This window comes from Vollenhovia emeryi, unplaced genomic scaffold (genome assembly GCF_000949405.1).
Source record: "Vollenhovia emeryi isolate VEMERY1.0 unplaced genomic scaffold, V.emery_V1.0 DF939159.1, whole genome shotgun sequence".
NCBI classification, from domain to species: Eukaryota; Metazoa; Arthropoda; class Insecta; order Hymenoptera; family Formicidae; genus Vollenhovia; species Vollenhovia emeryi.
The window spans coordinates 1,162,672-1,178,295 of record NW_011967207.1 but is presented as its reverse complement, the minus strand read 5'-3'; the positions used below and the strand labels follow the sequence as shown (position 1 = coordinate 1,178,295).

General features: G+C 44.8%; 1 protein-coding gene and 1 long non-coding RNA gene across 2 annotated transcripts in view; one reads left to right on the top strand and one right to left on the bottom strand.

Annotated features, from left to right (window-relative positions):
- LOC105564871 overlaps window positions 1-1,466 on the top strand; it is a 32,710-nt gene extending 31,244 nt beyond the window's left edge. Inside the window, exon 3 of the long non-coding RNA XR_001009158.1 lies at window positions 1,393-1,466. This is a non-coding gene — a long non-coding RNA (uncharacterized LOC105564871). The remainder of the gene's footprint in view (window positions 1-1,392) is intronic.
- Window positions 1-15,624, bottom strand: part of LOC105564872 — a 37,667-nt gene that overhangs the window by 17,993 nt on the left and 4,050 nt on the right. Inside the window, exons 2-5 of the mRNA XM_012017609.1 lie at window positions 1,944-2,095; window positions 1,436-1,607; window positions 1,188-1,324; window positions 782-882 (exon numbers count right to left, since the gene is read on the bottom strand). Coding sequence (XP_011872999.1) covers window positions 782-882; window positions 1,188-1,324; window positions 1,436-1,607; window positions 1,944-2,095 — 562 coding nt within the window. The remainder of the gene's footprint in view (window positions 1-781; window positions 883-1,187; window positions 1,325-1,435; window positions 1,608-1,943; window positions 2,096-15,624) is intronic.

Genomic DNA, 15,624 nt, shown 5'->3' with positions numbered 1-15,624 from the left:
CTCGCCGATGCCTAGCCTCTGAAAATAAAAAGGAGACGCGCCAGAACGCGCCTCGAGTCACGTAAACTTACACGATGAGCCTTTCGCACTCGGCACAAATGTTCTGTCCTGGTGGCAAGCCCGTTTGCGGCGTCGACGGCGTCTGCGGCTTCGTTTCCGGCGCCTGGACGGGCCTCAGTCCTGTCAGGGCGGGCGAGGATGGCGTTATCACGCCGCTCACGATACTTGGCTCCGCTATTTCGCAAACAAGTTATCGTATCGGCATGCAACAGGTTGGCTGGAACCGATTCTGGCCCAGCCATCAATCACTGAAGAACGTATTGATTTCTCAGATAGATTAATGTAGATAAATTTCAGATAGTCACATTTTTGTAAATAGATTACTCTTTATTCTTACTTTTTACGTAAATTTGTAGAATATCTTATATGTATCGAATGCAAGTGGAGAGGTTGCAATTACATATACGAGAAGGTCGCAGTAACATATGACAGAATAGATAATAAATTATTAGACTTGCGAACGTCTCACCATAAAAATTTGATATTCTACGATTCCGAAGTCGTTAATATTTCCAAGAAAGAAAAAATTATTTGAGCCGCATCGTAGATTAATTAGATTTCAACAAATGAACATTGAAGAACACACAAGAATCTATGTATTTCGAGCAATGTACGTTCTTCAGCGATCTCGTGTAACATATATGTAGATGTTATAATAGGAATATATGATATATTAGTATTAATAAATTTAAATGTCTCCGGAAATTGTAATGTTACTAACCGGGCTCTGGGGTCTTTGGCTCCTTGTCCGCTTCTTGGACCATTTTGAAAACCTCGCTATTCTGAGCATTGTAGTTCTTCTCGTTCTTTTTGAAATTCACCCTGCAATATTCGTATTTATAAATAAATATGTTTCACGCTCAAAAGACAATTAACCAAATTAACTGATCGATAACATTTGGAACTAACTGATAAATTAGACGATTTCTGATATCATAAGATTCTCTTTTTCGTGGCACCTTTCAATATTGTTTAATTAATTTTTGCGCAAACCTCTTTTGATTATAAATTAAATAATGATATAATCTTAATCGTGTAATTCCAATCTAAGAGTGATTTTAAAAAGCAGGTATTTTGCCCGTCACTAACTATTCCCCTTTCCCTTATATCCGGTTTCGCGATTTTACCCAAGGACACCTCCAGCAAGGACCTCCGCTTGAGCGGACAGTGTCTCCGCGATTGTCTCCTCGCTGTAGATCCCCACGGGGCTGTTGTACTGTTTGTTCACGATGGACTTGATTGAACCGTCGCCGGTGCCGTTTAGCTGAAAATGATTAAGTTCCGGTGTAGAAAAATATATAACTGACTTCGCCTTTCGTGTTTTTGTTGCAGAATCGGCGCAGCTGACAGACGCGGATTAAGGGTCGATACTAACGAATGGCTTGGGGCTGAAGTTGTGTCCGGTGCCGATGAGGGGTCCATCCTGTTTTTTCGCCGCCAAAGAGGTCTTTGTGACCGGCGCGATGTTACTCGCGGGCGCGGTGTGCATCGGAGGCGGCAGGCTTGTGGTTGCGGGCGTCACATGCGGTTTCCAGGTACTACCGCCTCTGTAATGATAATTTATCGCCCGTTGAAAGACGGCAGTGAGTTTCGTATTATATATCAGTCTTTTTTTTTAAGTAAAATTGTAACATTCGCATTCTGAGAAAGATGCGAAGAATTAGACGATTTTTGCGGACGCGGAGGTTTTGTATAAACAGAGATTTATTTCTTCTTATTCTCAAAATTCGCAACTTTGTAATAATTACTGATATTTTTGCTGACGACTGACTGACGCGGTAAAAACCGATGAAAGACATTGATGCTGATAGACGTATAGTGATAATGTTTTTAAATACTGAATCATCCGTTTATCGCGTTCATGCTTGCAATTAGCGTCTCACCTTTGAACAGTTATTTCAAAATTATTTCCGGCTTTGACTATGACATCCTGCGCATCCTTGTGCCTCAGATTATACATGTCGGTAGTATTGACTCTGATAACCGCGTCGCCAGCTTTAAGACCAGCAGCTTCCGCCGGAGAACCGCTATTAACCTGCAATCAAAGCAAATTGACTTATATTTATGCCGAGAAAAATTGGAATTAACAAACTATCGCCGCGTTGTTTCTGATTGCGAATATAACTTTTTATATCAGCTAAGTGTCTGAAGATCGGTGATAAGGGGAGAATTTGACGAGCTGCAACTTTTGAAACGCTCGTCTCGAAATCTCGGATCTATTTTTACGAGACGCGTCGCCGAGAGTCAGAGCTCTTCTCTCCTCTCCAAAGTCCAGACTCCAGAGCCACTATATTTAAGTGCACGCGCGTCATTACGCCTCGAATGTCGGACACTGTGCATCCATTCACGTTAGAGACGATGTCGTCGTCAGGGGTCGGGGGAGACGGTTGACAAAAAGGAGACGGGGTGAAGAGCGTGAGGGAAAACAGAAGTGCCCAAATTAAAAAATCAGGCGGTCCTTTTTGTGAACGATCTCTCGTCGACGTTCTTATCGAGCATGCTAATTACGAACTCGACTCGATGATGACGATGAAGGCAAAATTAACAAAGACCTTCTGTGCGTCGGCTAACAGGAATAAAGAAAACCTAGCGAGGAATTTTATTCGCACTAACTGAATATTATTGGCATGAAAATGTAAAAACCGCGAAACTTTATCGAATCGCAACTTTATGTAAATTGTTCGTTCAGTGCTTTGTGCAAATAATATAATTTTATTAATAATATTAATAATACAATTTTGACGCTTTATCTGTAGAAAGTTGAAGATAAACAATGCAAATTTTTCATTGTTGAATATAGGAGACGATTGATTACATAATTTAGAAATATAAAAACGATTTGAGACGACAATCACATTTAATTGTCCTCAAAGGACTAAAATGCATCGTCATATTTTCTCGTACTTTTATATCGCATTTCGTAGAATTACGTTTGACACAACAATTAATTTAAAGAATCAATCACCGATAACAATCGACAATAATCGCACAATGAGAGAAGACGTACGCGAGCGGTTATCGAGTCGGCCGTAATTCTTCAATGTTCTCGCAGAACATATCGGAAATAATTAATGGGCTTCGACCCAATTGTAGGCGGTAGCCACGGGCCCCCTCTTTATAAATATATCTCATAATATATCGCCGTTATTTTTATATTGCGAGTCGCGCGACGGCAGCAGCCGTCTCCCCGTAAAACATCCAAACGGAATAGATCTTATTTCATTCGTCTCCTTCTCGAAAAGTGGGTCGCTTCGTAGGCAGTTGAAAATATGACGCGGTATATACTTTGCATTCTATAAATCGCAAATATGACGACTGTTTTTACGAACGAAGGCGACTTACGTCAGCGAATTTTCAGTGTGGCTTATTTTCTCAATTCGCGTATTGATATTTCCAAAGTCGTTGCTTTCGCGAGCCGTTTAATGAATACTAAGAGCCGCGACCAGAAAAATGTACCCTTGCGTAATTTATCCGACGCGTTAGCATGCGCATCCTTAAAGATTAAGATCAAGATCGAGAATACATGTGATTAATTACACATTTTAAAAATCATGATACAAAAAAAGGAACAACGATTATTTATATTTATCAGTTACAACACGTTACATCATCTCGCGAACGTGCGGACAATATTAAAAAGCAACATAATTCGTCAAACGATGTTTAGATACGTTCGTTATTTTTGCCTTTTGTTAGATCTTCGTATTCTAATAATGCGCACACCGAAAGCGTTGCTTTAGCCTTCGCCGTGTGAGTTTCGAAAGTTATTAAGAAAGTTTTTACGTTCTCGCTTACAATTAGTGAGAATGAAGTCTCTCTGTCAAGTGGAAGGAAGTGGAAGGGCCTATAACCATAAAAATGCCACTTTCGAGAATACATGGGCTTCTATATTCATGCCACGATCGAAAATCTCGTCGGTTACTTTCTCGGGCTTTCGTTAATCCTCCTCATTAGAGTTAAGACTTCGTCAAGATCTCCTCGAGATTAGATTCTCCTTATCTCAAAATTCGCTACTCTTAATCGCAATATCATGATTCTCGCTCCTGTCGACACATTCACGTCACACCAGCGCGAAATCAGAACGTGAGCTTGAGAGAACAGTTTGATCTGCGCGTGTAGTTGACGCAAATAGAAGCTCGCAAGCTTGCGTCATCGCTCTGTGTGATCGTAATACCTAGTTTTACTGTTCAACCTCGTCTTCGATTCTATAAACCCCGGCGATCTAGAGCACATGACTTCGGAATGATCTTCACGGTTAAATCTTTACGATCGTGATACCTTATATACATGTATTGTGGTACGCGCACCATCCAAACGTCATTGAATTGCTGGTTGTCGTTATTCAATCGCAGTAAAACGACACAAGATTGAAGAAAGTACAAATTACATTGAGAAAGTACAATTACACGCCGTTAAAAAGTCCGTGAGTAATCAAAGTGCTGGTCTCGCCTTTGTACGTCGTCATTAATAATGCATGAATCATAATTTGTAACAGCCGCGATAACAAACGCGCATGCTTCAGCGGCGACGAGTTGAATGTCAAAAATCCAGATGAGCGGCCAGAAAGTATGCCGCGCGTTTCGCGCGTTGCTCATTTCCTGGCGGCCGTGTGTCTTTCGGCTGATGCGCCTAATGGTCCACCGATCTTCGCGGTGTCCACGAAGACGTAGGGACGTAAGTCAGGGTTAAGCTGCCGGTGGGCAAGCCGCTTCTAAAAATAATCCTGGACCGGTCTAAAAATAAGCTCCCCGAACACGTTACGGTCGTTACGTACACTCGCAATCGAGTCGCAGCGGCGTCCGAGAGGTAGAATGCATCAAGGTGCATCAAAAGCTCGTCCCGATGCACGCGACACGTCGTCGTCCACGCGGCCGCGATCGTTTCCATTCAGCAAATAATTGCGGCGAGAGAGCCGATGAATGAACGCGCCAGGGAATGCCTCCGGAGGTGCAACGATCGTTTCCGCGAAGCGTAGAGATCGTAAGGTATTGAGAAATTACTCACGTCTCCCCCTTCCTGTATTCTGAGAATTAACGAGTTAAAGGGAACTAAACGAAATCGTTCTGCAAGTCTGTCTTGAACTTGTAACTCGATTCGTGAACTTAAATAGGCGATTGCAATTTCAAAAGTAGCTTTTATTAATTCTTTCATACTTATTTTTTCAAGGCCGATCAATCGCGCCGTATCTTCATTCTCGCATTTCTCTGTTTAACGGATATCGCGCGTTCATGTCGATTTTCACGTTCGCAATACGTCCCGCGCCCGTCCCACGTGCCATCGGGAAAGTCGCAGCAATTAAATAATTAAGTCAGGTCGTAATCGATGCCACGTAAATCCGATCTCGCCGTTTACGCGACGTGCGAGTTTCCGGATGTGAGTTATTGCGCATCCGAAACACCACCACATGTCCGCCTGTTAGAATTGCTCTAAAAATAACTGCCGAATATACGCGAGTTGCACGTATGTGTGCCCGTGCGTGCGCGCACGTGTGGGTAGGTGCACTCGTGTGTAGTGAAACTGAGAGGGAGAATACACCAAGGTGTACGAGGTACGCATTCCAATGGGCGGATTATCAGAGACGGATCCATCCCACCTTCCCATGTTGGAATGCATCTGTTCTTTTTTCGCCGTCTCTCCCTTTCTCTCCTTCACTTTCCCTGTCTCACCTCAGGACGGGAGGACTCTTAAGGCTCGTTCATACGTGCAATACCCTCAAAAACGCGCCGCGCCGACGGGGAACGCATTCGTGCGAACCAGTTGCATTTTATGCCGGCGAAACGTGCAGAAACGCGAGACGCGTTTCACATTTTTCTGCACGCAGTGGTTTCCTTTGTCGATGCGTCGAGAGAAACGCTGAGGCGCGCGCATAGATTTTCTAAGTCGCAATTCGTACGCGATTTAATTTGGAAATTTAATTGAATATTAACGTTCAATTATTGTTACACGTTTCTCGGATTTATTCCAACGATCTCTGTTGTATCTTGCAAAAATTTTAACGCTTCGTTGAGGTAATAGCATTGCACAGAAATAGGCAGTGTGTAAGATACTCAAATTAATTAATGTTAAAGCATAAAAATTTTCCTGACGTACACATATAAAAACGCATATAAAATAGCAGATCAAATAGAATCAAAGGGAGCTTGGAAATATTCCATACAGAATTAGGCGAAAAGTAAGTTTTGCTGAAATATTTTTTACCGGCATTTTTATAATATAATGTACGTGTTTTATATATGAAAATACGGAAAGAGACGGTTTCTCGACCTTTGTCATCGCTCGAGTCACTCGCTTCGAGGTCGGGTGTATCGATGCGTCGATGACGAAACAAATATCGAGGAGAAACTAAGCTAAATGCCTCCGCCGACTTTTGTGGCAGGAGAAATAGACAGTATAACGTCAGACCGAAATTATCGGCGCACGGCCGACCGCGTGCGCACACACACGGCTCTTATCTCTTCAAACAAACTGCCCGTTGTTATTACCGCAAAGTACAACAATATAACAATAGACGGGCGAATGCACACGTGTACACAATGTGCGAAAAATCATGTGGTTTCATCTACGAAGTGCTAAATATCCATGACGTCAATCTATGCGGCGGATATTTAAAACAAACGTTACCACAAAGGATTTCCTCGGATTACTCCGATATTTCAAGTATTTCATTCTCGCGTAGGGACGCATATCGACACGGAAAGATCTAAAATCATAGAGAATGTTCTCGGAATCGCGATCGTGCACGGCGTACCAGGTGTCAGAAGGCGAAAAAAAAAACCGGAAGCGTGAAAGTAGAATCGATTCTGAAAGGTGCGTATGAGTCGACGGGACGGAGGAAACAATTGAGAGGAATCACAGAGGAGTATATGCGTCAGAGTGCATTCGAGACCTGTCAAACGCGCGTGACACTCGAGGCAGATTCAGAAATCGGTATTGATCGAAGTGGAATTAATTTAATTCTATCTCTTCAATCTAAATTCCCTTTTGATTTTAATTAAGACCGCTTCCCTTTCTTTCGCACTAATAATTCATTGGTGATCGTTAGTAGTTTGAGGCTTCCGAGCTTCCTAAAAATTCTTTTGGAAAAACGTCTGTTGATCGTCGAAAATGTTACATCGCAATTCTCCAGAGAGACGGAAGTGTTTCCGTCGCTAGCTAAACGAATCCGCTCGCGGTTATTTCGCGCAGCGGGGAGCGATCGGTTTTCGCAAACACGGCGCGAGTGTTTGCGCGTAAGCGCGGTTGAGTTACTCGACGACGATGGAAAAAAAAATACTGAAAGCGCTTTCAGTCACTCTCCCGATTCATCGGACCGACCGTCGGGGATTCTTCGAGGCATTTAAGCTAATATTTGTATACGCGTCGCTGACCGCGGCGAAAGGAAGAAGTACGTGGCGAGGGTACGTTTCGGCGTTCGGGTGAATCATTTCTGATGAATGAATCCTGATAACTCGAGGAACTCCGGCACATGATGAGCTCATGTCAAAAACCGGCCGTAAAAAAAAATGACGAACGGCGACGCTTGTCACGCGCGGTTAACACAAGCTCGACTCTGCACGGACGCGACGATGATTTCATCCCGGATTGCATCGTCGAATACGTTTAGATGTGAATTCTTCTGCTCTTTATTCATTCGGTTGAATCATCGACAAGACGAAATTACGTGCACGGGGACCCCCAGTTTCCTATATAATTTTTCATGAGATCTATTTTTTTGTAGAGGGCCGGCATTTCTCCTATTGAAATTTGCAATTTTTTAAACAGAAAATTTATGCCTATACATATACAATCTACATGTTCCGCCAAAGTTTTCAAGTTTGCTCCTGGCCACTGTAGCGGCCACTCCGGCCCTCCAAAGGTTAATTAACTTTAACTAAACTTTTCTATTGAAATCGCGAAAGCAGCATTTCAAGGGGCGATTTTGTATTGAATATATTCTGTCGGCTTAATGTCACATTTAGCATCGAAAAAAGGGGGTACAAATTTTATAAATTTTAACAAACGTAAAAGTATCTAATGCGATCAGCGTTCGAATTTGATCTTGTGCAGCAGAAATTCAGCTCGAGAGCTCAGACAGTGCTTTCGCAGTGATACTGGTAAAATCGAACAAATGTTTACGCGCGCGACGAAGATATATGGCGCCCGATACCACCGGTCTGCGCGTTCTGCTTTTCTACGACGCGGATTCGCGAATATTCATGTATATGAATGTATGTATGTATGCGTGTACAGTTGAGCGCGGGGTTCGACTATCCGGCGTCGCAATCGTGACACAACCGTCGCGATGCGATGCGATGCGATGGGGGTGTCGCGTTACCAATGGATTCACGAGGTGGTATGGTCACGACAAACAAACGGGAGAAGACTGATTTCTGCCCCGACTTTTGGCAAGCTTCCCACGACCGCCTCCCACTATCTTCTCCTCATTCTCGAAATCGAATCGACATTTACGACAACGGCGCACCGAAATCACCGGCTTCGTCATCGAGATACAATTTCACCTCGCTAAACTTTTCGCCCATTTTTCGCCAGTCGTTTTTACCGGAGGTAACAAAGATGTTTTCTCTTTTTTTTATCAGGCCAGCCTCTTTTATTATCTCGTTCGACTTGGACGATTCAGTAATTAATCAATTTAATAATTACCGTCAACTCGTTTACGTCACCTGTCGTTTATTCGCAAGTCCGTTGTTTGACTAATTGTTATGAGAAATCACTCAGTTCGATTTCTAGTGACGCGCGCACAGTGGTCAGTCGCTTTCCTTAAATGTACCGTCACGATATCGTGACAGCAGTTTATACTCGTATCTTAGATATCTATTGACAATGACCTCTTTCTCAAATTATAATTGACCGACGATTTTTTTTCCGGGGAAATCTCGTTCCTCCCGCGGCCAATCGTACATCTCGCCGCTGCTGCTCGTGCAAAGAGCGTTCGCCACGAACGCCCGAGAGGAAGCCCGGTCCGTGGATATTAATAGAGGCTGAGGCCCGGTGGCGGACGCGCGCCACCGAGCTTACTCCCGTGGATATAAAAATATCGCTTTTATTTCTCACCGTGGCGTCTCGTCGAGAGTCGCCGAGAGTTTTATTTTTCCTTCTCCTCCCTTTCGCTACCGTTCGCCGCACGCATGACTCGAGCCTTCGCAAAGTATCCGCGTTATCCCCATTACGTGCGCATCGTTCCGACGATCATTTGTCGTGAATCCTGCCACGAGCGATATTAAAATTGCTCGGCCGAGCACCGATTTTTCGAAAAACGTCTCGAGACATTTTCATTTCAGACGTGGACAGTTTGCACTGAAAGTTGCGGAATATCGGAAGCTACTCCAGTAAACCAAAGATTGATGTAATAAATATCCGATGTTTATTTAAATTTTCACAGATTTCGCGGTTACATTATAAAACCACTACAATTAAAAGGATGCGCGAATCTCCTTTCGCGAGCGTAATCGAAGTTCCGTCTCGCACGCGGAATGTCGTTGTATCGTCCCCTCGCTCGAATCTCCAGAAGAGTTGAGCCAAAACACCCACGCGACGCAAATCTCTCGCCGCAGCTTCCTCCGCTGCGCCTGCCACCTCCTCTCTCCGCGTTCGCCTCTTTCTTTTTTCCGTTGCTCCGCTCCACTCTCCCGAATATCACCTGGTCCGCTAGAGCGGCCAGGAATCTCGAGCCAGAGTTTTCATCTCACGGGAATCCGTGTTCTCATGCCGCATTTACACGCGGGAAATACGCGTAACTCTTGTCAAAATGATGTAAATTGATCACCGCTCGCCGTTCACCTTTCCTGAGAACTTTTAGCCGCGCGCGTGTGCGGGGATTTAATTCACCGTGACTAATTAACTTGAATCACCTGATGCTACAAGCGATTAATTTTAATTGGTGTACGCAATGCGAGCAATTAATTATCCCATTCTTTCACGTGTTACGCGTTAACTTTAAATATAAAATCATAAGTATTTACGCGGAAATTACTTCCTAACAGCGATGAAGTTAAAATAATTGCAACTCATTAACTCGATTTATCTTGGCGTGTAATGTATTGCTCTTATATTATTTTAACAGAATTTATACCCCTGTAGAAACTGCTGGAAAACTGTACAGTTTTCTTCCGTGATACAAACGGGAGAAATTGGCTGGCAAGTGAGTCTGTCACTCGAATCTCGGATCGTTGGCCGAGGACTCGCGGACGATTTTCTCGGTTTTCGTCCTCATTTAAACGCGACAAATCGCGCGCGGATGCGCTTCGCGGAAATCCAGACCGGCTGCTCGTCTCTCCCGCCCTCATCGGCGCCGCCGTTCGGCCGAATCGTAACGAACGGTTCTCGTCCGGTTTCGCCACGATAGCCGCGCGAACATCCCGCATCAGATTCACTCTCGCCTTGCGGTACGCAAACGGATTGCCCCGCAACTTCCCGATTACATCGCGTGCAACGGTGCGGATGCGGCAGCGTAAGCAGTGCTCGCGATTGCCGGCTTCAGTCGCCCGAAGGGATCATTTTAGATAGCCCTTGTAAAAAGTCAAATATTTACCGCGATAGAAACCGAAGCGCCGCTTCCCGCTTGATAAGAGAGATAAGATTTGAGGTATTCGATGAACACCTCCTTGTGGAGTCCGCGTATCCAAGAATTCACGGCTTGACGACGCTATCGTCACTAATGGCGACATAAGTGTTGTCACTAGATAGCTTAATCGTTTAAAAAGGAAGATTACTTTCCTAACTATTAGCTGGCTAATTTATCGCGCTGTGTTTCTTGTATCAGAAAGAAAATCGTTGTACTTTTTTACCTCGCCATTATTCAAATTCTCACGGGAATATCTGTATATTAATAATTAACTTTAATCGTCACGGAGGACTGAGAATATTTAACTCTCTGTTCAAGCAGTTTTGTAATATGATAAGAGAACATCGGTAGTCCATTTTTGCGCAATGACATTGACCATGACTAAGGGCCAATTTTACAAACGTCGTTTAACCAGAGTTTAGTCAACTCCCTATCTTGTTCTGTCTTATTATCTAAGAAGAGACGGGGAATCAATTAACCTTTGGTTAGCAGTTAACCAACGTTTGTGAAACTGGCCCTAAGTAAGAGAAATAATCACTTTTGCGGTGCATACGTCGACGCCGGTTTCAAATTTCGCCAACGTAGAAAATGACTGCACAGACTTGTATAGTCGAGTGTAATGTTCCAGAAAGCAATTGTTCTTGTAAGAAACGACTAATTCTTCGCATTTCATGAGCTACTTTATTGCATGTAGATGAGGCTGACACATTATTAAAGACTTTCCTGTCACGACGAAACGCGTCTATTCGCGTTGAACCGCCCACACATCTTTGGCAAATCGTCAACTATTGCCACACATCGTATATTCACCTTTATCAGTAAGAAAATCGTTTCACTTGTGAATTGTGAATCAGTCGAAGCTGCCGTTTTTATTCGAATTCGTGGACAAAAGGTATCGCGTATGAAACTGTCAATTAACAGTTTTAATTGTTACTCCAGTTCTCAGCCCGAAATTCTTCTATTTTTTTTTAAATGCATACGAAGACCTAAGTATGCGTTAATGAACTTATCTTATTGATTTATCTCATTTTAGTTGCTTGAAGCTCGTCTGCTCATTGCAGTCAACAAATAGCACGCTTATACGTTAATCGCGGGGCAAAACGCTTTCCTGCGCGGCCTCGTTAAAATTCCATTATGTATAACGCATGAGGAAGCGCAGTTTAATTAGCAGAACGACACGCCATTATTAGGTCGACGCCACGTGCGTGACGTCCGTGAACGGCGAAAAATTTCGTTGGAAATATTTTTCTCGGCGCGCCTTCCACCTGCGGCGGTTTCCTCGCACCTGGAAAAGTCCTTATCAACGGCGTGACGCCGCAGCCGGCTATCGACTGTTCGCAATTCATGCCGAGTCCTTCCACGGCGCGATAACGCGACACGTGTGTGCGCTCGCCGCTTTCCAGCGAAATATCGCGTAAAGGCCGAATCAGACTAGCAATCGTCGCGGACTGGATTGGCGATTGGCGATTGTCTTCTAGCCAATGAGAGTCGATTAAATCGCTGGATGCTTTACTCTCGTTGGCTACAGTCAATCGCCAATCCCAATCCGACCCGAGTCGGCAATTGCTAGTCTGATTCGGCCTTAACGCGAACGCCCACGCTTCGACGCACCGCTGCGCCGATTAGGTGCATTCGCCGTGGAGTCGCGGGAAGCGCAGGCAGATAGAATCTCTCTCTCTTTTTTTTTTGCAAGGAGAACAATCTATCTACGAGAAAAAAATTTGCCACGAGAGGGCAAATCTCGCGCGTGATCTGCGAAAAGTTGTGCGCCGCGTTAAAATTCAACGCGTGCAATTAAGAGCGATAAGAAGATCCGATCACGCACGCAGGAGGTACCAAAGTACAATTTAGACGAATTCCAACCCACCGCTATACTTAACTGACGCAATTGAGTTTAATTAAAATCGAAATTAGCCTCTCCCGTGTCGCTAAATATAAAAATTTTCGTCTGCTCTTTCTACACTGAGGTTATATCGCTGGCATTTCGTCGCATTCATCGCGCAGAAGATTCGTAAGGGAAATCGGAGACCGAGTCACGTGCCGGTCTCGTATCTGGGCTCGTACCGGGACACCATCGATATTTGTTTATCGTTCCCATCTCGTAAATAGGAGGAGACGTATTTTTGTCGATTTACACGAGTTCCCGGTCGGTCCGCTGTGGTGAAAATATTTATCGCCGCGATGATCGACGAGGCGCTCGCGCGCGCGCTGTCCGTATTCACTCGTAAATCGTGATAAACGCGCCCTAGCATCTTTTAAGACGCAGCCTCCAAAAATGCGCGTCTAAATATTTTCCCGCTCGCGTCGGTCGATAGAGATCGTTCGACCCTCGTCGTTTCGACAGGACTACGGCCGCCGGATGCTCGGGCGGCCGCGTTATTCGTTTCGGGAAGAAAACGCGCGGGTCCCCCGCGAAGACGACGTCGAAATCGGCGCCCGCGCTGCCGTCGTCGTTGCGAGCGAGGCCCGACCTGGCTCGCGCGGGTTTCGCAAAGGCACCTTCTAGAAATAGAACGCCCAAATAATTTGCCTCGGATTACCAGCGACGCACGCCGGTGCTCTGCCACCCTTCCTCTCTTTCTCATCGGAGCTGATCCTCGTGGGCGCATTTTTCCTAACTTTCGAAACGAGATCGCGCGGGGCCTCCGCGCGACAAATAACATGGGAATTCTGAAGTCACGTGGCACGCGGAGAGAATTTTCTCTTCAAATTTATCCTGAAAATCATGTAATCGTGGGACGACATGGCATTTCGAAGAATTTTACGAGAGTATTTGGAAATTTTACCACACATTTTACTAGTAAAGTGTATGGTAAACTGTCAAAAAATTTTCATACAGTTGTTCAAAATGCCATGTTGTCCCACGATTACTTGATTCCCATGGTAAATTTTAAGAGAAAATTCTCTCCGTGTGGAAAAACATGACATTTCGAAGAATTTTATGAGTTTTTTTAAATTTCATACCATGCATTTTACTAGTAAAACGTGCACTAGGTATAATTACTTGTAAAATATTAAAAACTTTCATGAAGTTCTTTAAAATGCCACGTTGTCCCACGATTACATGATTGTCAAGGTAAATTTTAAAAGAAAATTCCGTGTACAATCCTAAAGAATAATACATTTAATGATCCGTTTATACGTCAACTTCGATATTGAGGAAGAGAGAAAGAGAATAGATTTTATTGTATTTTTAACGTAACTTTATAATTCTCGTCACTTAACTTTCCTACGAGCGAGAAATTTGAATTGGTGAATACAAGTCACAATGAGACACTGAGTTATGTTCCCATCGAACCGTCTGATTTCGATCGCGTACATTTGACGTCGCGGAAACGTTGTGTAAATGTTGCATTTTAAAATCGCCAACGTTAGTATACAAATATTTCGCGCGTGTCCACGTGCCGCGTAACTTCGCCCACGCTCTGTCGAAAATGCATCCTTCGCGCCGAAGAAGGCGCGCATGCGCGATCGCTCGCGCGATTAAAGGGCTGGGAATGATCGGGACTGCGCTTAAATGGTTTTATTCGTAATCGGCGCTTCGAACTTGGCCTTCTTCGTAGTGCACCACGTGGTTCGTTTATTTTACGAGGCCGCAAATACGGCGAGCGTCCGGCCGCCCCCGGCTTTCTCGGAAAGGAGAGAAATATGAGTCCGACGGTGTCAAAGCCATCTCGCGCGCGCAGGTTCTCGCGCGGGAGACGATCGCCGATCCGATTTCCACCTCGGCAGCTTCGGGGTGCTTGAACTCGATCGCGCGATACCGCGACGACGTCTTTCGCCAAAAGCGCGTTAAGATCCGCGAAACGGTCTGAGCGCGCGGCAGGAAACCCGAGGAATCTGCCGTCCTTGAGACTCAAATTACCAACGATTTTCTGTCGAAATGATATTTCATGGAGAACACGAAAATATCCTCCCATTAACAACGAATCGATTGCGAGGTTTCGTTTGTACGAGAGTCACACATGTATTACAAACGTCTTTCCCTTCGGCGAGTAAGAAGAATGGTGATTTTTAAAAATAATTATTACGGGACTATTTTGTAAGAATTGCGTTCCAAATGTCGACCTGCGGAGAACGGAACGAGTCATGCGAATAACCCGAGCTTTTCAAAATACGGCGTGTAGACGAAACAGCACAAACATCCTCCCGTCAACGAAAAGCTCGCGTGGGGAATTACTGACTACGGGAGCACGAGAGAATGTTGAATTTCTGACAGCTCGCGCGTGAAAGCTGTCGCTAAATCCGCGATGGTCGCCGCCGCTCGACATTGGCACTCGCGTGCCAGCGTCTCTTAATAATAGCGCTTATGGCCGTATAACGCTGCTCCGGAACGCTCGGAAAAAGTCGCGGGAAAGAATCCGCGAGGCGACCCGCGTCTCCGCACGCGTTCGCCAAAAGCTTCTCGTGTTACAGCGCCAGGCATCGCCAAAACACGTCGGAGGCGGCGGCGGTGGCGGCGACGGCGGCGAGCCCGGCGTTTCGCACGTAGTTGGCAACGATTTCTGCCGATGCGCGTGAAATAATTTGGCGTTTGCCGTCGCGTTACGTAACGCGTACGTGGCCCCTCTGAGATCGTAATATCAAAACACGCCCGATCCGCGTCTCACGGTCGTGACGAATTGCGAAAAGCTCGCGCGAGAAAGCTCGCGTGCCGAGTCGGCTCTCCTCTCCTCTTGAAATCTGCACGGGGATTTTGTCGATCGTGGTGTTAACGACAAGAGATTTGTGAGGCCTGGTTGCACCGATGTTTAATTTTAACCTTAACTTCAGTCACTCTTTGCCCCGATTTTTCATTTTCTGATTAACTGTTAACCAGAAGTTAGTCGACTTTCCATCCTTTTCTATATGATTGTCTAAGAAGAGACAGGTAATCGACTAACTTCCGGTTAACATTTATTAACCAGAAAATGAAAAACCGGGTCTTTGTCGCTTTTTGAGGGAAACAGGCAGAAAGAAACGAAGAGCGAATTAAGCGGAAGTTAAAAGTTACGTGACGTTGG